This window comes from Chiroxiphia lanceolata, chromosome 27, assembly GCF_009829145.1.
Source record: "Chiroxiphia lanceolata isolate bChiLan1 chromosome 27, bChiLan1.pri, whole genome shotgun sequence".
NCBI lineage: Eukaryota > Metazoa > Chordata > Aves > Passeriformes > Pipridae > Chiroxiphia > Chiroxiphia lanceolata.
The window spans coordinates 1,061,781-1,080,362 of NC_045663.1; the positions used below are offsets into that span (position 1 = coordinate 1,061,781).

Below are 18,582 nucleotides of genomic sequence, written 5' to 3' on the forward strand. Positions count from 1 at the left end.
GGGCACGGAACGATTTGGCTCCGCCTCCCTGATAACGTCACTGGTGAGAGGTGGGTGTGGCCGCCCTCGGCCGGCTCCCATTGGCTCCTCGCCAGCCAATGAGCGGCGGCGCGGGGGGTTTGAACGTGCACGGGGCGGGATGAGCGGAACGTAAGGGGGGGACACCGGGGGGATCCGGGGGGACACCGGGGAATACCGGGGAATACCGGGGAATACTGGGATCCAGGGGGGACACCGGAATCCAGGGGGGACACCGGGGGATACCGGGATACCGGGGGGACACCGGGATACCGGGGGGACACCGGAATCCAGGGGGCACACCGGGGGATACCGGGACAGGGGGGACACCGGGGAATACCGGGATACCGGAGGGACACCGGGATCCAGGGGGGACACCGGGGGATACTGGGATATCACAGGGACACCGGGATACCGGGGGGACACCGAGATACCGGGGGGACACCGGGATCCAGGGGGGACATCGGGGAATACCGGGACGGGGGGGACACGGGGGCACACCGGGACACGGGGGGGATACCGGGACCGATACCGGGATCGGGGATGGCACGGGGGGACACTGGGACGGAAGTGGGAGCACTGGGACCAGGGACACACACTGTGGCCGGGAGGAGACACCGGGAACGGGGGGTGACACCTGGACAAGGAGAACGCACCGGGACTGGGGGGATACCGGGACAGGGGGGATACCGGGACAGAGGGGAGTGCTGCACCATGGGGGGGACCCCAACACCGGGGACCTGCCGGGGCCACGCAGGGTCCCCCCCGATGGTGCTGGAGCCCCGCTGCGGGTTGGTGGCACTTGTGTGACCCCCGGGGGGGGCCGTGACCTTCCTTGACCTGCGGCCCGGGCTGGGGGTGACCCCCGCTCCCGATCCCACACTCCAGGCGTTCCCGGGAGCTGACGCCGCTCCACGAGGCCGCGGCCCGGGGGTGCCGCCGGTGCCTCGGGCTCCTCCTGCGGGAACGGGGGCACCTGCGGGACCAGGTGAGTGGGGACAGGGACAGCCCTGGGCACAGGGACAGCACCCACGGGACCCTCCTCGTCCGTGGGGTGGGGGAGCTGTGTCACCCCGTGGCGACCCTGGTGGCAGTGACAACGATGTCCCCTCCCCGCAGGATGGAAAACAGGCCGTGGATGTGGTGCTGGAGCAGGGCTGGCCCCTCGTGGAGGGTGAGGTCCCCTGGGTACCCCCTTGGCTGGGGTTGGGGGTCCCACCCAGCCCCCCAGTTTGGGCTGGGCACTGATTCCCACCCCTGTCCCCAGCCCCGGGGGGGCACAGGAGGGCCCTGTCCTTCCTGACCGAGGATGACTCGGATGGCAGCGTCTCCCCTGGGTTCCCTGAGGACAATTCCGAGGCCGGACCCCTCAGCAGCACCCGCAGGTCCCTCCTGGAGGAGCAGGAGCTGGGGGGCTGCTGTGTCCCCCCGCTGTGGCAGGGCCGTGCCCCAGAGCCCCCGTCCCTCCCCCCATGGCTCCAGGGGGACCCCAGGGGCTCTGCTGTCCCCCCCCAGCCCCTGGCCTCCAGCACCCTGCTCTGGGACAGGGACGAGCTCCAGGAGGGACCCCCGAGCTGGACTGGGGGGGGAAGGACGGGACCCCCCCCCTGGGCTCCCCTCCAGCCCAGTTTTGGGGATATCCGTACCCCCTGCCCCCAGTTTGGCCCCGGTGGGTCCCTGAGGGCCCCCCAGTGCTGCAGCAGGACCTTGGGGGGACACAGAGCCCCCCTGCCCTGCCGTGGCCTGAGCAGCTGCTCCGGGATGTCCCCAAGCCCTGGTGACAGTGACATCCCTCAGCACCGCTCCTGTGTCCCCTGGGGAGGGGTGGCGGGTGCTGCCCCCAAAATTAGGGGGGTGGTGCCCAAGATGGGGGTTGGAGTTTGGGACCCCGGCAGCCCTGGGGACCCCGACAGCCCTGGGGACAGCAGCAGTGCCACCGAGTGCTTTGTCACTGCCCTGGAGCCCAGCGAGGCCGGGGGGGGCCGGGGGGCTCAGCTCTGCTGTTCCCCCCCGCCCCGGGCAGCCGAGGGGCTGGGAGGGGGTGCAGCCCCCTCCCCAACGGGAGCTGCCCCCCGGGAGCTGTCCCCTGCCAGCCCCCCCCGCGCGGAGCGGGCTCAGGGTGGGGGTTTCTGGGGGGGCTCTGGGGCAACCCCTCGCTCTGGGGGTGGCCCAGGAGCGGGTGATGTGGGGGAGCTGCTTGCCCGGCTCCAGGGCTGCAGCCTCCGGGGGTCCCCGCCCTGCACCCCGCGGTCCCCTCTCAGCCCGGCCGGTGTCACCGTTGGGGATGTCACCCCCCGGGGCCAGGAGCCCCCCGGGCACCGCCACATCACCCCCAGGACCAGGAGCCGCCTCCGGGCGGTGGCAGAGCGGCTCAACTCCTCCTCCTCCTCTTCCTCCTCCCTCTTCAACGGGACGCTGCCGATGCTCCGGAGACCCCCCAGGATCAGATCCCCCCGGGGGGTCCCCAGGGACCCTGTCACCCCCCCGGGACACTGTGTCACCCCGCGGGACGAGGATATGTCCGGGGAGGACGGAGAGGGGACAGACTCTTTGGAAGACACCCAGATCCTGCCCGGAGCCCCCAATTCACCCCCAGGGGGGGTCGGCAGCTCCCCCGGCTCCAGCCCCACGGTTCTGCTGTGCCCTGGGGACCCCGGACCCCCCCCGAATCCCCCATCAGGCCCTCGGGGCTCCCCCCACCCCGGGGTGCTGGAGGGTGGCTCTGAGTGGCAGCACCACTCGCCCTCAGGGGCGCCCCAGATCCAGTGGCCCCACGGAAGCTCCAGGCGCCTTTTGGCCCCACAAGCATCCAGCAGTGCCGGGGGGGACCTGGGCACCCCGTCCGTGCCACTGTCACCCCCCGGCTGTGGTCCCCACTGCTCCGGGGGGCGTCGAGAGGACGAGGGGCAGGGACTGTCACCTCCCGAGTGTCACAGTCCCGGCACAGGGGCCACCCCCAGCCCCGAGGACGCCCCGGGCCGGGATGGCCGAGTGTCCCCAGTGTCCCCAGGGCCCCTCTCGGACCAAAGTCTGCGGCGGCGGCTGCGGGAGCAGGGGGAAGACCCGGGACCCGTCACCGACCTCACCCGGGGGCTCTACCGGCGGCGGCTGCGGGAGCTGGGCACGGGACACGGCGGGGAGCTGGGGGGTGAGTCTGGGCATCCCGTCCTGGGGGACCCACCCTGGGGTTCCCATCCGGCCTGGCAGCTCCTGCTGGGGGTGGGGATGGGGGTTGGGGACCATGGTGATGGGCACGGGGGGCTGCACTGAGCCCACGGTGATGGGTGCAGGAGGCTGGACTGAGCCCATGGTGATGGGTGTGGAGGGCTGCACTGAGCCCATGGTGATGGGCACGGGGGGCTGCACTGAGCCCATGGTTTCGGCCACGAGGCTCACAGTGGTCCCCAATGCTGGCACAGCCCCCCCAGGGCACAGCCCGGAGCTGGTGGCTGCGCTGAGGACCGGCCACATCCCCGACTGTGCCCAGGACGAGCTGGCACTGGCGCGGCAGTTCGAGCGTCCCGAGCGCGGCCGGCACTGGAGGGAAGGGCTGCTCAAGTCCAGCTTCAACTACCTCCTCCTCGACCCCAGGTAGGGCCACGGCGCCGTGCCCGCTGTTCCCTGTGCCAGCAGGGCCCTGGGGGGGACTGGCTGTGTTGCCCTGCGAGGCATCGAGGCTCTGAGGTGGGGTTTGCACCTCCAGGACCACCCGGGACCTGCCCCTGCGCTGCCCCCGCCTGAGCCCCGCCCAGCGCTTCCAGACCTTCGTCAGCGCCGTGTTCTACGTGGGCAAGGGCACCCGGACCAGGCCCTACTGCCACCTGGCCGAGGCCCTGGGCCAGCACCGGGCAGGGACACGGCGGGTGGGGAGGGCTGGGGGCCGGGGGGGGGTGGGGATGGGGGGCTGGGGGCCATTGGGATGGGCATGGGGGGCACGAGGCTGTGGGGAGGGGTGTGAGGGCTGCACTGGGGGGGCTGAGTGCTGTGGGGATGGGCATGGGGGACTTGAGGCCGTGGGGATGGGCACAAGGGGTTGGGGACCACGGTGAGGGACGTGGGGGGGGCTGCACCAGGGGCTTGAGGCATGGCCATGGTGATGGGCATAAAGGGGGGGCTTGGGGACACGGTGACAGGCACAGGGGGCTGGGGACCATGGGTATGGGCACGAGGGCTGTGCTGGGCACTGGTGGCCCTGCTGATGGTCCCCGCTGTCCTGCAGGGCTGCCCCAAGGTGCGGCGCATCCTGGAGATCTGGGAGAGTGGACATGGCGTCGTCTCCGTGCTCTGCTTCCAGAACAGGGTCCCGGCCGAGGCCTACACGAGGGAGGGCTGCATGGTGGAGGCGCTGGGTGAGCAGGGTGGGGGGATCCTGGGGCTGCCCCGACCCCCAGCACAGCCCCCGGCGTTGGCTCTGCTGCTGCCCCCGCTCCCTGGGTCCCTCTGCCACCCCTGCAGGAGCCGGGGGCTGCAGGGGGGTCGTGGAGGGGGGTGCAACCCATCCTGGGGACTTTGGGATTCCCAGTTCCCAGGGCAGGGCCTGGCACAGCCCCCGGCCCCCCATTTCCAGTGGGAAAAGCTGCCTGGGGGTGGGTGATGGTGGGGGGGTGTGGGGCTACCTCTGTCCTCACAGGGCTGTGGGTGCTGGTGGGGAGCAGGGGGCCGGGTCCGTGGGTGCTGACCCCGTCCCCGTGGGTGCTGTCCCCCTCCCCACAGGCCTGCAGACCCTCACCAACCAGCGCAAGGGGCACTGCTATGGCGTGGCCGCGGGCTGGGCGCCCGAGCGGCGCCGGCGCCTGGGGGTGCACATGTTGTACCGGGCCATGAGCATCTTCCTGGCCGAGGGCGAGCGGCAGCTCCGGCCTGGGGACATCCCGGGGAGGTGACAGTGCTCGGAGGGGAGGGTGGCTGGGGGGGGGGGGGGCAGCTTTTACGTCGTGACCGCTGCGAAGATTTGTTTCTGTTTTTCTATTTCCCCGGCCGGGTGATCAATAAATCGCTGCGGGGCTGGGTTTGCCTGGAGAATTCCCAGTTGTGGGAGATTCCTGGAGATTCGCATCCCTGCTTCCCCGTGCACGGGGACAAGGAGAAGGACACACACCCCTGCCCCGTCCCCAGCAGGCAGTCGGACACGGCTGGGCTGTAGCACGGCTTTACTGGGTGGAATGGCACTAATGCGGCGTCGGCGGCGGGTTCCGTGTGCGTTTGCCTCGGCTTTAGCAACAAGCGACGTGGGGACGGAGCCCGTGGGGGACAGAGCTGGCAGAGCTGCGACCCCCCGGCTGGCCGGGGAGGGGGGGGCACGGCGGGGGCAGAGCCGTGTCTGGGGGGACGTTTGGTGGAATTTCTGGGCACCCTCTGCAGCCCCGGGGGTGTGCTGGGGGGGGTTCTCCCTGGGCAGGACGGGGTGGGAGGGGGCAGAGGGAGATGATCTGAACCCAGGGGGCTTAAAATTCTCATTATGAGACAGCAGTGGGAAGGGCGGGCACTGGCAGAGGGGGTGCAGGGGACACGTCACTCGGAGTCTGGTGGACCCTTCCTCTTCCACATCCCTCATTTTGGGGACAAGGGTGGGCTCAGCCCCGGGGAAGGTGCTTTGCAGGGTGATCCCAGCTCTGGTGGGAGCAGCCCTGCCCAGGAGGACCCCCCTGAGCCCCCCGGGGGTGCCTCGGTGCGGTGCCAGCCCCATTCAGGGCACGGGGGCCTGGTGGGACGGGGGCCGAGGGCGAGGTTTCCGTGGGACTCGTCGTTTCTTTGGTTTAGATGGGGGGAGTGAGGGGCAAACAAAGCGGGAGCAGGGCGGGCGAGGCTGGGCCTGTCTCCGGGAACAGCATCCTCCCAGTTTTCCAGGAGCCCCGGGAAGCTGCGATGGCGCTTCCCAGGTACCTCCTCCGCCCTGCCCAGCTCCCGGCAGCGGGATGGGAAGCACAGGGGTGGGAGGTGATGGGTTATGTACAGAACAGTGTCAGTGATGGTGTCTGTTGGGATCAGGTGGTCCTGGTTCGCTTCCTCGCTCCCGTGTTGCTCCGAGACCCTGCGGATCCATCTGGGAGCCGTCGGGAGGGACGGACACAGTGGCCACGGGACGGGGTATTGCTGCTCCCCCAGCGCACGGGGGTGATCCCAGGGGGAGTTTGTGGTGGGTCCCGGAGCCGAGGAGGAGCTGGGGTGGCTCGGGACGGGGGTGGGGGTGGCTCCGGGGGGGCTGCGGCAGCGGGAGGGGGAGCGGGGGCTCTGCGGAAGCGCTGCGGGACCTGAAGCGATGGAGGGGGGACCGCGGGGGGGGCACATGGGAGAGCTCAGGCTCGGCCCTGCCACAGCCAGGCCGGTCCCACCGCGGTCCTGGCCGTGCCCACGGAGGCAGGACACCTCCTCATCCTCTGTGCAGGAGCTGCTGCCATCCACGAGGAGCCCCTCGAAGCCGGGTCGTGGCTGTCCCATCCTCCCGGGTGGCTCGAGAGGCACATCCCGCTGCTGAGGCCGAAGAGCCTTTGGCTTCCCCTTTAAAGCAATCCCAGCTCAGGTCCTCCGGCCCTCCTGGAGCCCCTGCGAGTCCTTCCCGTTCTGCCGCGGGTGGGACCAGTCCCCGGAGGTGTCGCTGCGTGAGGAAAATAACACTACAAAGGAACAGGATGAAGACGCTCCGGCGCCGTCCCCGCGGGGGTGGGGACCAGGTCTGCCGTGTTCCCGCTGCCGGCCCTGCACTCCCTGCCCTGGGGGAGCCTCCCTGCTCCCCCTCCAACCTCCGGCACGGCCGGGAAACCAAACGGGCTGCGCTCCCGACGAGGGCAGCCCCCGGAGCCCCTCCGCTCTCACAAACCCCTCTGCGCTCCGAAACATCTCTCCCATGGGAGCAGCCCGGTCTCCGTGTCCCGCGGCCTTATTTCTTCTCCCCGTGCCCGTCCCCAGCTGGCGTCTCGGGCTCCCACAGGACGAACTCGTGGAGCAGCGTGTTCACCGTCTCGGGGCACTCCATCATCACCATGTGGCTGCCCTCGTCGATCACCTTCAGGAAGGCGATCAGCAGGATCTGCGGAGCAGGGGGTGTGGTGGCACAGGGTCAGTGCTGGGAGGAGTCCCCCGGGCGATCCGCCCCCGGCCCCACTCACAGGATCGACAGGAAAAGACCTCTGAGGCCCGAGCGCAGCCTCTCACCCCGCCCCGTACCTCGGCCATCCTCTGGTCCTCCTCCACCGGGACGAACTTGTCGTGCATGCCGTGGACCAGGAGCACGGGCACGGCCAGCTCGGCGTGGTACACCTCGTCCCCCTCAGGCCAGTACTGCCCGCTCATCATGGCCCGCAGCACGAAGGACGAGACGTTGAAGGCGTTGCCTTCCTTCAGCAGCTGCTTCTCTTTGGCACCTTGGCGGGCAAAGCCGGCCCTGCGGGAGGGAGCCGGGGGTCAGCCCGGCCTCGGGGGCACGGGGGGGAAGGACGAGGCTTCCCTGCCCCAGCCCTCCCACTCACTTGAGGAAGCTCCAGGCCAGGCAGGGGGACAGGCAGTGCAGGACACACGTGGGCATGTTGAAGATGGAGCACAGGCTGGGCTCCAGCGCCGTGGGGCCCCCGCCGTTGATCATGATCACCTTATGGACCAGGTCTGGGTACTCGTGGGCGAGGAAGGTGCAGAAGGACACCCTGCAGGGACAGACAGACATGGGGACCACGCCCTGACCCCCGCGGTGGGGAGGGCCTGGCACAGGTTGCCCAGAGAAACTGTGGCTGCCCCAGCCCTGGAAGTGTCCAAGGCCAGGCTGGATGGGGCTTGGAGCGACCTGGGCTAGTGGAAGGTGTCCCTGCCCGTGGAAGGTGTCCCTGCCCATGGCAGAGGGGTGGGACTGGGTGGGCTTTAAGGTCCCTTCCCACCAAAACCATTCCAGGATTCTGTGGTCCCAAGGATCCATGGCTGCACCCCTTTGTTTGACCCGTGCTCCCCCTTTCTGGGGCGGGGGACACAAACCCCCCAGCAGAGGGGCTGAGCTGGGGCTCTCACTCCTGCCCAGAGCAGAGCAGGGTGCTGGGACCCACTTGGGTGCCCGCCAGCCTGACCCAGCCTTGTCCTGGTCTAATCCTGCCCGTCTCCAAGCCGGCTCCAGCTCCCTCTCCTCCCAGGCACTGCTTAGTGTCTGTCTAATTGACTTTCTTCGGCTTACCCTATTTATAGGCCGTGCTCTGCCAGCTTCCCCACCGGAGGCCAGGCTCTGGGATTAGCTGGGCCCAGGGACACCCCCCAAGAGGATGTAGGAGATCAGAACCGAGGGATAAACCCAGAACAGGAACCCCCACGCCCCCGAGGCGCGGGATCTGCCCGACGTTCGCTGCCAAGGAGGGGACAGGGGGGTGGATCCGTCCCTTCTCCGGGCCCCTTACCCATAGGAATGTCCTATCAGGATGTTCCTCTTCTTGGCGTAGCGCTTGAACACGGCCCTCATGTCCTCGGCCAGGGCGTAGAAGGTGTAGGCGGCGGCGATCTGGGGGGCCGAGCTGCAGCCGTGCCCCGCCAGGTCCGGGGCCACCACCTCGTAGCCCAGCTTGGTAAAGAAGTCCAGCTGCTCCTTCCAGATGTCCAGGGAGCCGCCCACGCCGTGGATGAAGAACAGCACCACGTCGCCGTGCGTCCCCTTGCAGCTCGTGATCCTCTTCCTGCAGTCGATGTTCACCACCTTCTTGGGCTTGCGCTTGCGGCGCTTCCCGGGCGCCGCGTCCCGGGCGCCGCATCCCGGCGTCCCCGCCGGGGCCTGGCCGGCCGCCTCGGACAGCTCCAGCTCCACGGTGCCGCCGGGCTCGGCCGCGCCGCCGGGGCAGGGCAGGATCTCGGAGCGCACGGCGTCGCCCAGGTTCTCGATCACCAGCTGCCCGTTGCGGTACAGGGTGATCCTGCGCTTGCAGTGAACCACCCCCCCGCTCCGGCGCCCCGGGCTGCGCCTCCTCGGGCTCCTCCGGGGCCGGGCGGGCGGGAACGCTGTGCCTGACCCGCAGGATCCGCCCCGGCTTCACCTCCACGAAGCTGTAGCCGTCGCCGGACTCAACGCTGTCCAGCGGCCCCACGGCGTTGGTGGTTTTGCCCATGAGGCAGCACAGGAGCCCATCGGTGATGCTGTTCAGCATTATGCTCCCTGCAGAGAGGGGTGACAGGGAAAAGGGGGGGTTAGGCGGCGGCTCCAGCACCCAGAGGGGTCCTGGCTGGGGCACAGGGGAGCAGGGACAGCCCTGTCCCCTCTCCTCTGCTGCCGGCCCCGGGAAGAGCCGTGGTGGCACAGGATGTGCCTCTGGGCACACCTTTGGGGTGATGGTGACACTCCCCAAAATCACAGCCCTGCTCAGCCTCCTGTGCGTGGGCTGAGGGGTCAGATCCCAGGGGAATCCTGCATTCCCTGTCCTGCTCTGTCCTGGCCATGTCTTTGTCACCCAGCAGCCCCCGTCACGCAATCACAGCCCCCCGAGAGGGATCTGCTCTGACCGAGGGGAGAAACACGGAAAGAAAAGCCTGTTTGAGACAAAAAACTCTCCTTTTAGCACCAAATATGGAGCGAAGGGAAGAGTCAGCGCTGGGGATGCATTATTTATACCAATTAAATATATATATACACACGTCTCGAGCCTGAGCCACCGATCCAGCAGTGAGGTGGGAATGACAGCGACGGGAGATGAAGGATTTAATTAAAACCACTCCACAAACCACGGCTGAAAATACCATGGCAAGAGAAGGAGCGGGGAGGGAACCCCCTCCCACATCCCCACGTGGGCTGGGGGGGGATGTGACACTGCCCTTGGTGTCCCCAGGGCTCATTCCTTGGCTTTGGATGGGGGGACCACCGAGCCTGGGGAGGGGGGAGGCTGGTGGCACTGGGGACACCGATGCCAGGCCTGGAGCCCGGCGGTGCCAGAGGGGCTGGAAGGTCCCTGGATGGCAGCCGGGAGGGTGTTAATTATTGATGAGGCAAAACACGGTGAATTATTGATGCCAGCGGGCAGAGAAGCGGAGCGGGCGCCGCGCAAAGGGCTGGGCCTGCAGGAGGGGGCACTGGGCACCCACTGCCACCCCCCTGGAGGAGGAGAAGCGTGTTCCCAGCCGGGAATTTAATGGATAAATCCCAGTGATCCTTCAGGAGCAGCCCCTCAGCTCCCCCGAGCAGCCTGACAGGGTTACAAGCACCGAGCTGGCAGATCGTGCCAAGGAAAACCAGGCTGGAGGCAGGTTGGGAGTGCAGGGGTCCCTCTCCGTGGATTTTAACACTCATTCCATCTGGGAATGCCAACACCAGACCCTCCTCAATGACCCCCACAGACCCAAACACTCCCAGTGCATTCCCAGGGACTGGACAGGCTCCCGGGTGCTCCAGCCCCAGCACAACCCCCTGCTCGAGGGTTTTCCCAGGAAAACCAGCCTGTTTGCTCCAGGCAGGCCATGCTGGTAACAGTTCCCTTGGCAAGGCCAGGGTGGTTTATCCAGGGAGTGCTGCCAGCCCTGGGAACAGCAGCCAGTGTTTGATTCTCACCCAGCTCCGTTGGTGTCCTGACTCCCCCACACACCCCACCGAGGATCGGGTCCTGGATGTGGGGATTGGGAATGAGCAGAGTTGGGCCTGGGGGCTCCTTCTCCTTTGGGGCTCCCCTGGCACTGGGCAGGGCAGGCCCAGCTCTCTGTGGGATCAATAACCTCTCTCTGGATACAAACCCATCCGTGCAGGATCCGGCTGCACCGAGAGCCCTCTGGCTCCCCGGATGCTCCGGGGATGGACCCATCCAAGCTGCTGAGCTTGGAGGTCTCGGAGCCCTGGGAAGGAGAAGCCAAATCCAGAGCTGGCTGGCAGAAACTGCGCTTCCAGTTGGGAGCTGGGCCCGAGGAACTGGCACCAGCCTGGCTGGAGCCCCGGCTGGAGGATGCCCGGCTGCCCTTGCACTGTCCCTGCTCCGTGCCAGCCTTGGGAGGCTCTTGGTCCCTGAACTCTGAGCTGGGAATGCTGAACAGAGGGATGGGATGGGTAGAAAACAGGCAGATGGGAACCGAGGCAGCCCCTGAGCCCCTGCATCCCGCACAGCCCCAGGTATCAGCCCATGGAGCCGGGATGTGATTCCGATTCCCACAAAGCCTGTCCTGGCACCGAGCCCCCGCTCCACAAGGTCCCGGGGATGTCGGTGTGGATTATAACCAGGAGCCCCGGCCAGCCCGCCCCGACATTGATTAACTCCTCGGGATTAACTCAATTAGTCCCTCCTGTTCATTCCCAGAATTGATCTGCTGGAAGGCTCTGGCAGTGAGGAGCTCTGCAGGCACATCCAGGGGCTCAGGCTCCGGCCTTGGAGCTGCCCCCCAGCATCGCTGGCACTGGGCAGGAGCCCGGATCCCTCTACAAGAGGGGGATCCCACTCCAAGGGGGGTATCCAAAGGGGGATCCCACTCCAAGGAGGGTATCCAAAGAGGGATCCCACTCCAAGGGGGGTATCCAAAGAGGGATCCCGCTCCAAGGAGGGTATCCAAAGAGGCATCCCGCTCCAAGGGGGGTATCCAAAGAGGGATCCCACTCCAAGGGGGGTATCCAAAGGGGGGTATCCACTTGGATACACCCAGGCTGGACATCCTGGTCCAGGATGTGGCCATCCCTGACGGGTATCTGAGCAAACAAATCAGGGAATTGTGGAATCGTTAAGGTTGGAAAAGCCCTCTGAGATCATGGAATCCAACCATTCAGCAGCACCACAGAGCCGTGTCCCCGAGTGCCACATCCACACACGCCTTCCAAACACTTCCAGGGACAACATGGAGCACATCCCGGCCGGGGGCGTTCGTGGGGACGGGAGGGACGGGAGGTAAAGCGGCTCCGTGTCGGGCCTTGTTTTGGGGCTGGGAAGCAAAAGATTCCCGTCTCCCACCTCCCACACACCTCCTCGAACCCAGCGCTCCGTCTGCCGCCGAGCAGGCAGCCAGAAACATCCAGGGATGTTCCCTGGGCGAGATGAAAGGGGCTGGAAATGAAAGCAGATGGATGCGAGGAACTTTGCAAGGATGCGGGTAACCATGGCGACGAGCTGCTTCCCCCCCCAATCCCGGCTCCCTCCATCGCCGCTCCCGGCTGGGAGCGGGATTTCGGCACCGGTTACATAAGGCCAGGCACAACAATGAGTCAGGCACGGCGGGATCCTGCCCTCGGATCCGTCCCATCCCTGTCCCGAGGGCTTGGGAAGGCGGTGGCATCGCCCCGAGGCCGTACCCACATCGTGGTCCCCCCCCCCCCAAAAATAAATCCCACCTGCCCCCGGGAAACCACTCCCAGCAGGGATGGGATGCCCGAGGGATGCTGGGGAAGGATCCCAGGATTCAGCCCCAGCCCTAGTCCCGGGGCATCCATGAGGAGTTCCCTGGCTGGGAGGAATAACCTGGCTGGGGGAAAAACAACTTCCTGACCTACTTCGGGGCTGCAGAGCCTCGGCTTTGGTGCCATGGGGAGGGACTGTGGCACGGCCGGGGAAACGTGGGATGAGATGGGATGTGGCAGCGAGGAGGGAGGAGAGGCTGAGGGGGGAATGTGACAGGCAGGGACATGGGGCTGGCACAGGGATGGAGGATGGCACAGGGATAGGGGGCTGGCACAGCTGGCACAGGGATAGGGGGCTGGCACAGGGATGTGGGGATGGCACAGGGATAGGGGGCTGGTACAGGGGATGTGGGATGGCACAGGGATGGAGGATGGCACAGGGATGTGGGGATGGCACAGGGGATGGGGGATGGCACAGGGATGTGGGGATGGCACAGGGATGTGGGGATGGCACAGGGATGTGGGATGGCACAGGGGATGTGGGATGGCACAGGGGATGTGGGGATGGCACAGGGATAGGGGGCTGGCACAGGAATGGGGGATGGCACAGGGGTGTTGGGATGGCACAGGGATGTGGGGATGGCACAGGGATGGAGGATGGCACAGGGATGGGGGATGGCACAGGGGATGGGGGCCTGGAACAGGGATGAGGGGATGGCACAGGGATGTGGGGATGGCACAGGGATGGAGGATGGCACAGGGATGTGGGGATGGCACAGGGGTGTGGGGATGGCACAGGGATGTGGGGATGGCACAGGGATGGGGCATGGCACAGGGATGGAGGATGGCACAGGGATGTGGGGATGGCACAGGGGTGTGGGGATGGCACAGGGGTGTGGGGATGGCACAGGGATGTGGGGATGGCACGGGGGACATGGGAGTGACACAGAATCCATGGAGCTGACACAGGAATGTGGGGTGACACAGGGTCCATGGGAATGACATGGGAGTGACACAGGGTCCATGGGAATGACATGGGGGACATGGGAGTGACACAAGGAACATGGGAATGACACAGAGTCTGTGGGGCTGGCACAGGAGTGTCCGTGGGGTTCCTGGGGGTCCCTGGGGTGACACAGGGGATGTGGATCTAATCCTGAGCCCATGGGGCTGTCACAGGGGTCATGGGGCTAACCCTGAGCCCACAGGGCTGACACAGGGGACATGGGGCTGACACTGAGCCCGTGGGGCTGGCCCTGAGCCCCTGGTGTGGTGTATCAGGGCAGTGCCCATGCCTGTGCCACCACACCATGGTCACACAGCCACACCAGGATGGCCCAGCCAAGCTGGCTCTTCCACTGCCATTCCAGCAGGGAAGAGGGTCACCCTGCCCCAAAGAGCCCCTGCTCCTGCCTCCCTGGGCCCTGCCCCTGCACAGACCACTGGGGACAGCCAATATCCCAAACATCCATGGGGCTGGGAGTGATCAAAATCTCCTCCTCCTCCTCCTCCTCCTCGGGGAGACCACTCACCCCTGCCAAGAGAAGTCCTGGGAAACATTTCATCCCAATAAACAAACCAAGAGCAACGTTTCCCACAGGGACAGTGGGAGTTGGTGCCAGAACCCACGGCCTTGAACGTCCCCAAAATCCCCTCAGCACCCCCAGCCCAGAGCTCTGCATCCTCTCAGGGAGCAGCAGGGACTTGGAATCTGCTGATTCCTTGCAGATCCTCGGAGTGGAAGCTCCGGAGAGGAGCAGGAGCTGTGCTGCAGCCCCGATCCCACCTGCCAGAACAATTTGTTGGGCTCTAATCCCTTCCCCCCGGGGGCTCCCGAGCGTTAATGATGACACACGACCCTCCTGAGGAATGGGCAAACATTATCCTGCTCTTCCCGCCCTCTCCCAGTCCTTCCCTCTCGGCAAAGTGCAGAAACTGCAGCACCAAATGCATCAGAGCAGGTTTGTTTAAGCACCAAACGCAGAGAAATGCCAGAAAATCTTTAGGCTGCCTGATCTCAGCCCTGGGAAGTAAAATTCCCCCTGGAAAAAACGGGAAAACCCACTTCAGCTGGATTTATTCTTCCATGCCTGGCTTCCCTGTCCGGATATAATTACAGGAGTGTTACCAGGGGTAAGGGTGTAGCTGGGGGACAAACAGCCAGCCATGAAAATCCTCAGGGATGCAGCTGGAGAGGGGGATGGACTGGGATGGACTGGTCCTGGGACTGCAGCACGGATCCCAGGGGATGTGGATAAATTGTGTTCAGGCAAGGAATGGCTTATGAGGGAAAGGAGAATGTCCATGAGGCACAGGGAAGGGAAAGGGGAGCATCCAGTAGGGAAATGGGAGCATCCATAGGGCAAAGGGAAGGGAAGAGAAAGGAGAGCAGGGAAAGGAGATCAACCATAAGGCAAAGGGAAGGGAAAGGGGAGCATCCCTGAGGCACAGAGCAGGGAAAGAGAAGCAGGGAAAAGAGAGCATCCATAAGGAACAGGGTAGGAAAAGGGGAATATCTGTAAGGCAAAGGGAAGGGAAAGGGGAGCATCCATATGGCACAGGGCTGGGAAAGGGGAGCAGGGGAAGGGGACATCCCCAAGGTACAGGGCTGGGGAAGGGGAGCAGGGGAAGGGGACATCCCCAAGGCACAGCGCCGGCCGCCTCCTCCCCCCGCTCCCTTTCGGAAGGACGAAGACCTTGAGACACAAAAGATTCCGCACCGCGCAGCGGAGTAACCTGTGCCTGACCTCCCGGGCCACCTAAATCCCGCCTGGATTTCCGCGGGGATCGCTCCGGCTCCCGCCGCAGAGCCGCAGCGGAGCCGGCTGGATCCCTCCGGCGGCGGGCTGGGAGGAACCATGGAAGGAGGCTCGGGAAGGAGGCACTGGAGGCAGCCAAGCGCGGGCAGGTGCCCCCTCGCTCCCCAGCCCAAATTCCGGGCAGATTTGACACGCACGCAGCGAGGGGCCTCGGGCAGAGCCAGCAATCCTTCGGTGCCATTGCATCACGGGGGGAGCCGTTCCTTAAGTTTGATTTCCAGGATAACCCCCTGCTCCAGCCGCGCCAAACCAGGTTATTAAAGCGCAAGCGGTGCTGTGGCTCCTCTCTCTCCCCGCAATCCAGCGGAGCTGCCAGCTCCCTGCAATCCGAGTGCCTCTCAGATCCCTTCCCGCTGGAGAAAAAAAACCCTCATTTTTTGGCCATTTTACTCCCCCTCCCCCAGCAGAGACCCTTCCTCCCCCCCCCTCCCCATCAGGACGTGCCCTCCACCACCACAGAGAGGGAGAAGGGGCCGCTCACCTCATTTATTGCCGAGGGTTGTCGGAGGTCGAGGAGGCGAATAAAAGGTTTAAATCCCGCAGGAGGCCGAAGGAGAGGAGGCGATGCCCGAGGCGGTGGGAGCAGGACGCCGGCGCCGCTCGGCTGTGCAGCTCCTCTAAACCCTCTGAATCCAATTTTTTGGGGGCCGTCTGGAGGGCGGGATGGAGCGATCCCTTCAGCTCTGCTCACCTGCTTCCCACCGAAACCTCTCCTTCCATCTTTTCCCCAGCAGCAGCTTCATGGCCGGGGCTCGGGGGCTTTGGGGGGCTGTTTGTCCTTGGAGGCTGTAGCCATGGAAAGCCCCTGAAATCCCTCCTAAGGAGGAGGGATCCGCGTGTGACGGACACGGGGATCTGCCAGTCACAGCCCTGCCCGGCACAGCCCCGGGGGGGACCGACAGGGATGGGGGGAGAGGGATGGAGGGGCTGCACAGGGATGGGGGGACTTGGGATGGGGGAGCTGGAGAGGGATGGGGGGGCTGAACTGAGATGGGGGGCCAGGAATGGGGGGCTGGATAGGGATGGGAGGGCTGGGAGTCGCTCCGGGCTTTGGCTCTTCCAGTGGGATAAGGGACAGAGGTCCCTTTTTAGCTTGTTTTCCGAACATTCTGGTGTTTGTGGCTTCCCAGAGGCCATGAGCGTGTCAATGCCATGGGCGTGACGGGGCCATGAGTGTGTCGGGGCTCAGCACCGGCGTCTGAACACCAAAAGCCCCCTGGGCTGTGAAAGGAGGACACATGTGAGATCAGGGGTGGTTTTTGGTTTCTTTTCACATTTTGGGATGGCTGAGCTGCATTCCCTCACCCGACGGGCCGATTTCTGCCGGGACACAAAGTCCAGCAGGGAAAAAGCCCAGAGCTGTGCCTGCTCTTGGGATACAGCTGGGATCGGTCCAGAAAAGCAATCACAGAATCTCAGAATGGTTTGGGTTGGAAGGGACCTTAAAGTCCATCCAGTGCCACTGCCTGCCATGGGCAGGGACACCTCCCACTATCCCAGGTTGCTCCAAGCCCCGTCCAACCTGGCTTTGGACACTTGAAGGGATGGGGCAGCCACAGCTGCTCTGGGCAACCTGTGCCAGGACCTCACCACCCTCACAGGGAAGAATTCCTTCCCAGTATCCCATCCAACCCTGCCCTCTGCCAGTGGGAAGCCATTCCCTGTGTCCCGTCCCTCCTTGTCTCAAGTCCCTCTCCAGCTCTCCAGGACCCCCTTTAGGCACTGGAAAGGTCTCCCCGGTGCCTTTGTATTGCGCTGCACGTCGTGACAGCGTTGGGGACAACCAGGGGGCACAACCAGGGGGTCGATGTGCCGCAGTGGCCACCAGGCCGCGGTGGGGCCGTTGCCATGGAAACAGCGGGGCGAGCTCCCAGGGACCACAACCCCCGTCAGCCCTTGCGGGCGACGCCGGCTGCGATTGGCCGGCAGGAAGGAGCCAATGGGCAGCGGCGTTGTTGGCGGGCGGGGCGCGATGGCGGCGCTGGGCCCGGTGTGGGGTCGCAGGTAGCGACGGTGCCGCTACCCGGGGGGAGAACGGGGGGTGAAACCCTCGGGAGAGCGGCGGGACAGCGAGGGGAGAACGGGCCGGGGCGGCGGGAGGGGTGTGGGGGGTCAGGGCTGATGGGGAGCGGCTGAGGGAGCTGGGGAAGGGGCTGGAGCAGCAGGAGCGGCTGAGGGAGCTGGGGGGGCTCAGCCCGGAGAAAAGGAGGCTCAGGGGGGACCTTCTGGCTCTGCAACCCCCTGACAGGAGGGGGGAGCCGGGGGGAGGTCGGACTCTACTCCCAGGGAACAAGGGACAGGAGGAGAGGAAACGGCCTCAAGCGGTGCCAAGGGAGGGTCAGGTGGGACATTGTGGGAATTCCCTCATGGAAAAGGGGTATAAAGCACCGGGAAACACCGCCCGGTGCCGTCATCCCTGGGGGTGTCCATAAAACACGCGGATGTGGCCCCTGGGGATAGGGTTGGTGGTGACCTTAGCGGTGCTGGGCTCGACAAATACCAACGTCCTTTCCAGCCCTAGCGACTCCACGGTTCTATCCCGTTATTCCCGTACCTCTCCTCACTCTTTTTATCTTCCCCCCTTTCCCCCCCCAGGTTTTCCCTGCTCCAGCGCGCCCTCCCCTGCCCCTTCCCGCTCCTTCCCAACTCCCCGGAGCTCCTCCCCGGCCACCCCCCCGCCCTCGGCCGCCTGCCGGGGGCTCCCTGGAGGTTCCAGCAGCTCCGCGGCAAAGCCCGAGGGAACGAGTACCAGCCCAACAACAGGAAGCGCAAGAAGACGCACGGCTGGATCCGGAGGATCAGCACCCCCGGCGGCATCGCCGTGATCCTGCGCCGGATGCTCAAGGGCAGGAAGTCGCTGAGCCACTGAGGGACGGCCCCGAACCCACCGGGAATTTGGGATGGTCCGGCTGAGCCCAGGGGGTGGTGCCCGGGGGTTGTTCCTGGGGCTTTGGCCAGGCCTTAAATTGTAAATTTAAATTGCTTCTTAAAGCGTACATTTAAATTGTTTCTCGAGTTGTAAATTGTGGCTGGTTTCGCTTGTGTTTGTCCCGGGATTTCGTGGTTGTCCCGGGATAAACACCCAAAGTGTGGTTGAGCCTCTCTCCTCGATTCTCTGCACTAATTATGGTGGAAAACTTAACGGGGAGAGGGAATCTGGGGTCACAGCTGGTGGGGAAGGATGCCGTGGAAGGATGGAAGGATTCAGAGGGACGGTGGGAATGGAAATAGGGAGGGAATTCGGATTTAATTCATGTCACACCTCTGCTCTTTTCTGCTCCGGCCCCCTGAGCTGCTCCAGGCTCGGGGTCCTGGCTCTCAGCAGCAGCTCTGGGGTGGGGATGGGATTAGGTTGGACATTAGGAAGAAGCTCTTGGCATCAGGCCTTGGAAAGGGCTGCTTGGGGACATGGTGGCATCACCATCCTTGGGGGGGTTTGAGGAGAGACTGGATGTGGCACCTGGTGACAAGGTGGTGTTGGGTCATGGG

The 18,582-nt window shown here is 65.4% G+C and overlaps 3 protein-coding genes across 3 annotated transcripts; 2 read left to right on the forward strand and 1 right to left on the reverse strand.

Moving 5' to 3' along the window:
* The first annotated feature begins 139 nt into the window (after nucleotides 1-139).
* On the forward strand, nucleotides 140-5,198 carry ANKLE1 (ankyrin repeat and LEM domain containing 1). The gene is made up of 9 exons (XM_032711660.1): nucleotides 140-150; nucleotides 907-1,006; nucleotides 1,138-1,192; nucleotides 1,286-1,462; nucleotides 2,192-3,166; nucleotides 3,438-3,609; nucleotides 3,722-3,881; nucleotides 4,238-4,367; nucleotides 4,732-5,198. Exons 1-9 carry the CDS (start codon nucleotides 140-142, stop codon nucleotides 4,899-4,901), a joined length of 1,950 nt encoding a protein of 649 aa, XP_032567551.1. The 3' UTR covers nucleotides 4,902-5,198.
* Nucleotides 5,154-15,952, reverse strand: ABHD8 (abhydrolase domain containing 8). Its single transcript, XM_032711802.1, is given in 6 exon segments — nucleotides 5,154-7,045; nucleotides 7,183-7,399; nucleotides 7,485-7,655; nucleotides 8,388-8,921; nucleotides 8,923-9,133; nucleotides 15,575-15,952. Coding segments are annotated over 5 exon segments (1,275 nt in total). The 5' UTR covers nucleotides 9,126-9,133; nucleotides 15,575-15,952; the 3' UTR covers nucleotides 5,154-6,895.
* A 933-nt stretch (nucleotides 15,953-16,885) lies between these two features.
* Nucleotides 16,886-18,116, forward strand: MRPL34 (mitochondrial ribosomal protein L34). Its single transcript, XM_032711812.1, has 2 exons — nucleotides 16,886-17,097; nucleotides 17,689-18,116. Exons 1-2 carry the CDS (start codon nucleotides 16,901-16,903, stop codon nucleotides 17,960-17,962), a joined length of 471 nt encoding a protein of 156 aa, XP_032567703.1. The 5' UTR covers nucleotides 16,886-16,900; the 3' UTR covers nucleotides 17,963-18,116.
* Nucleotides 18,117-18,582: the final 466 nt, after the last annotated feature.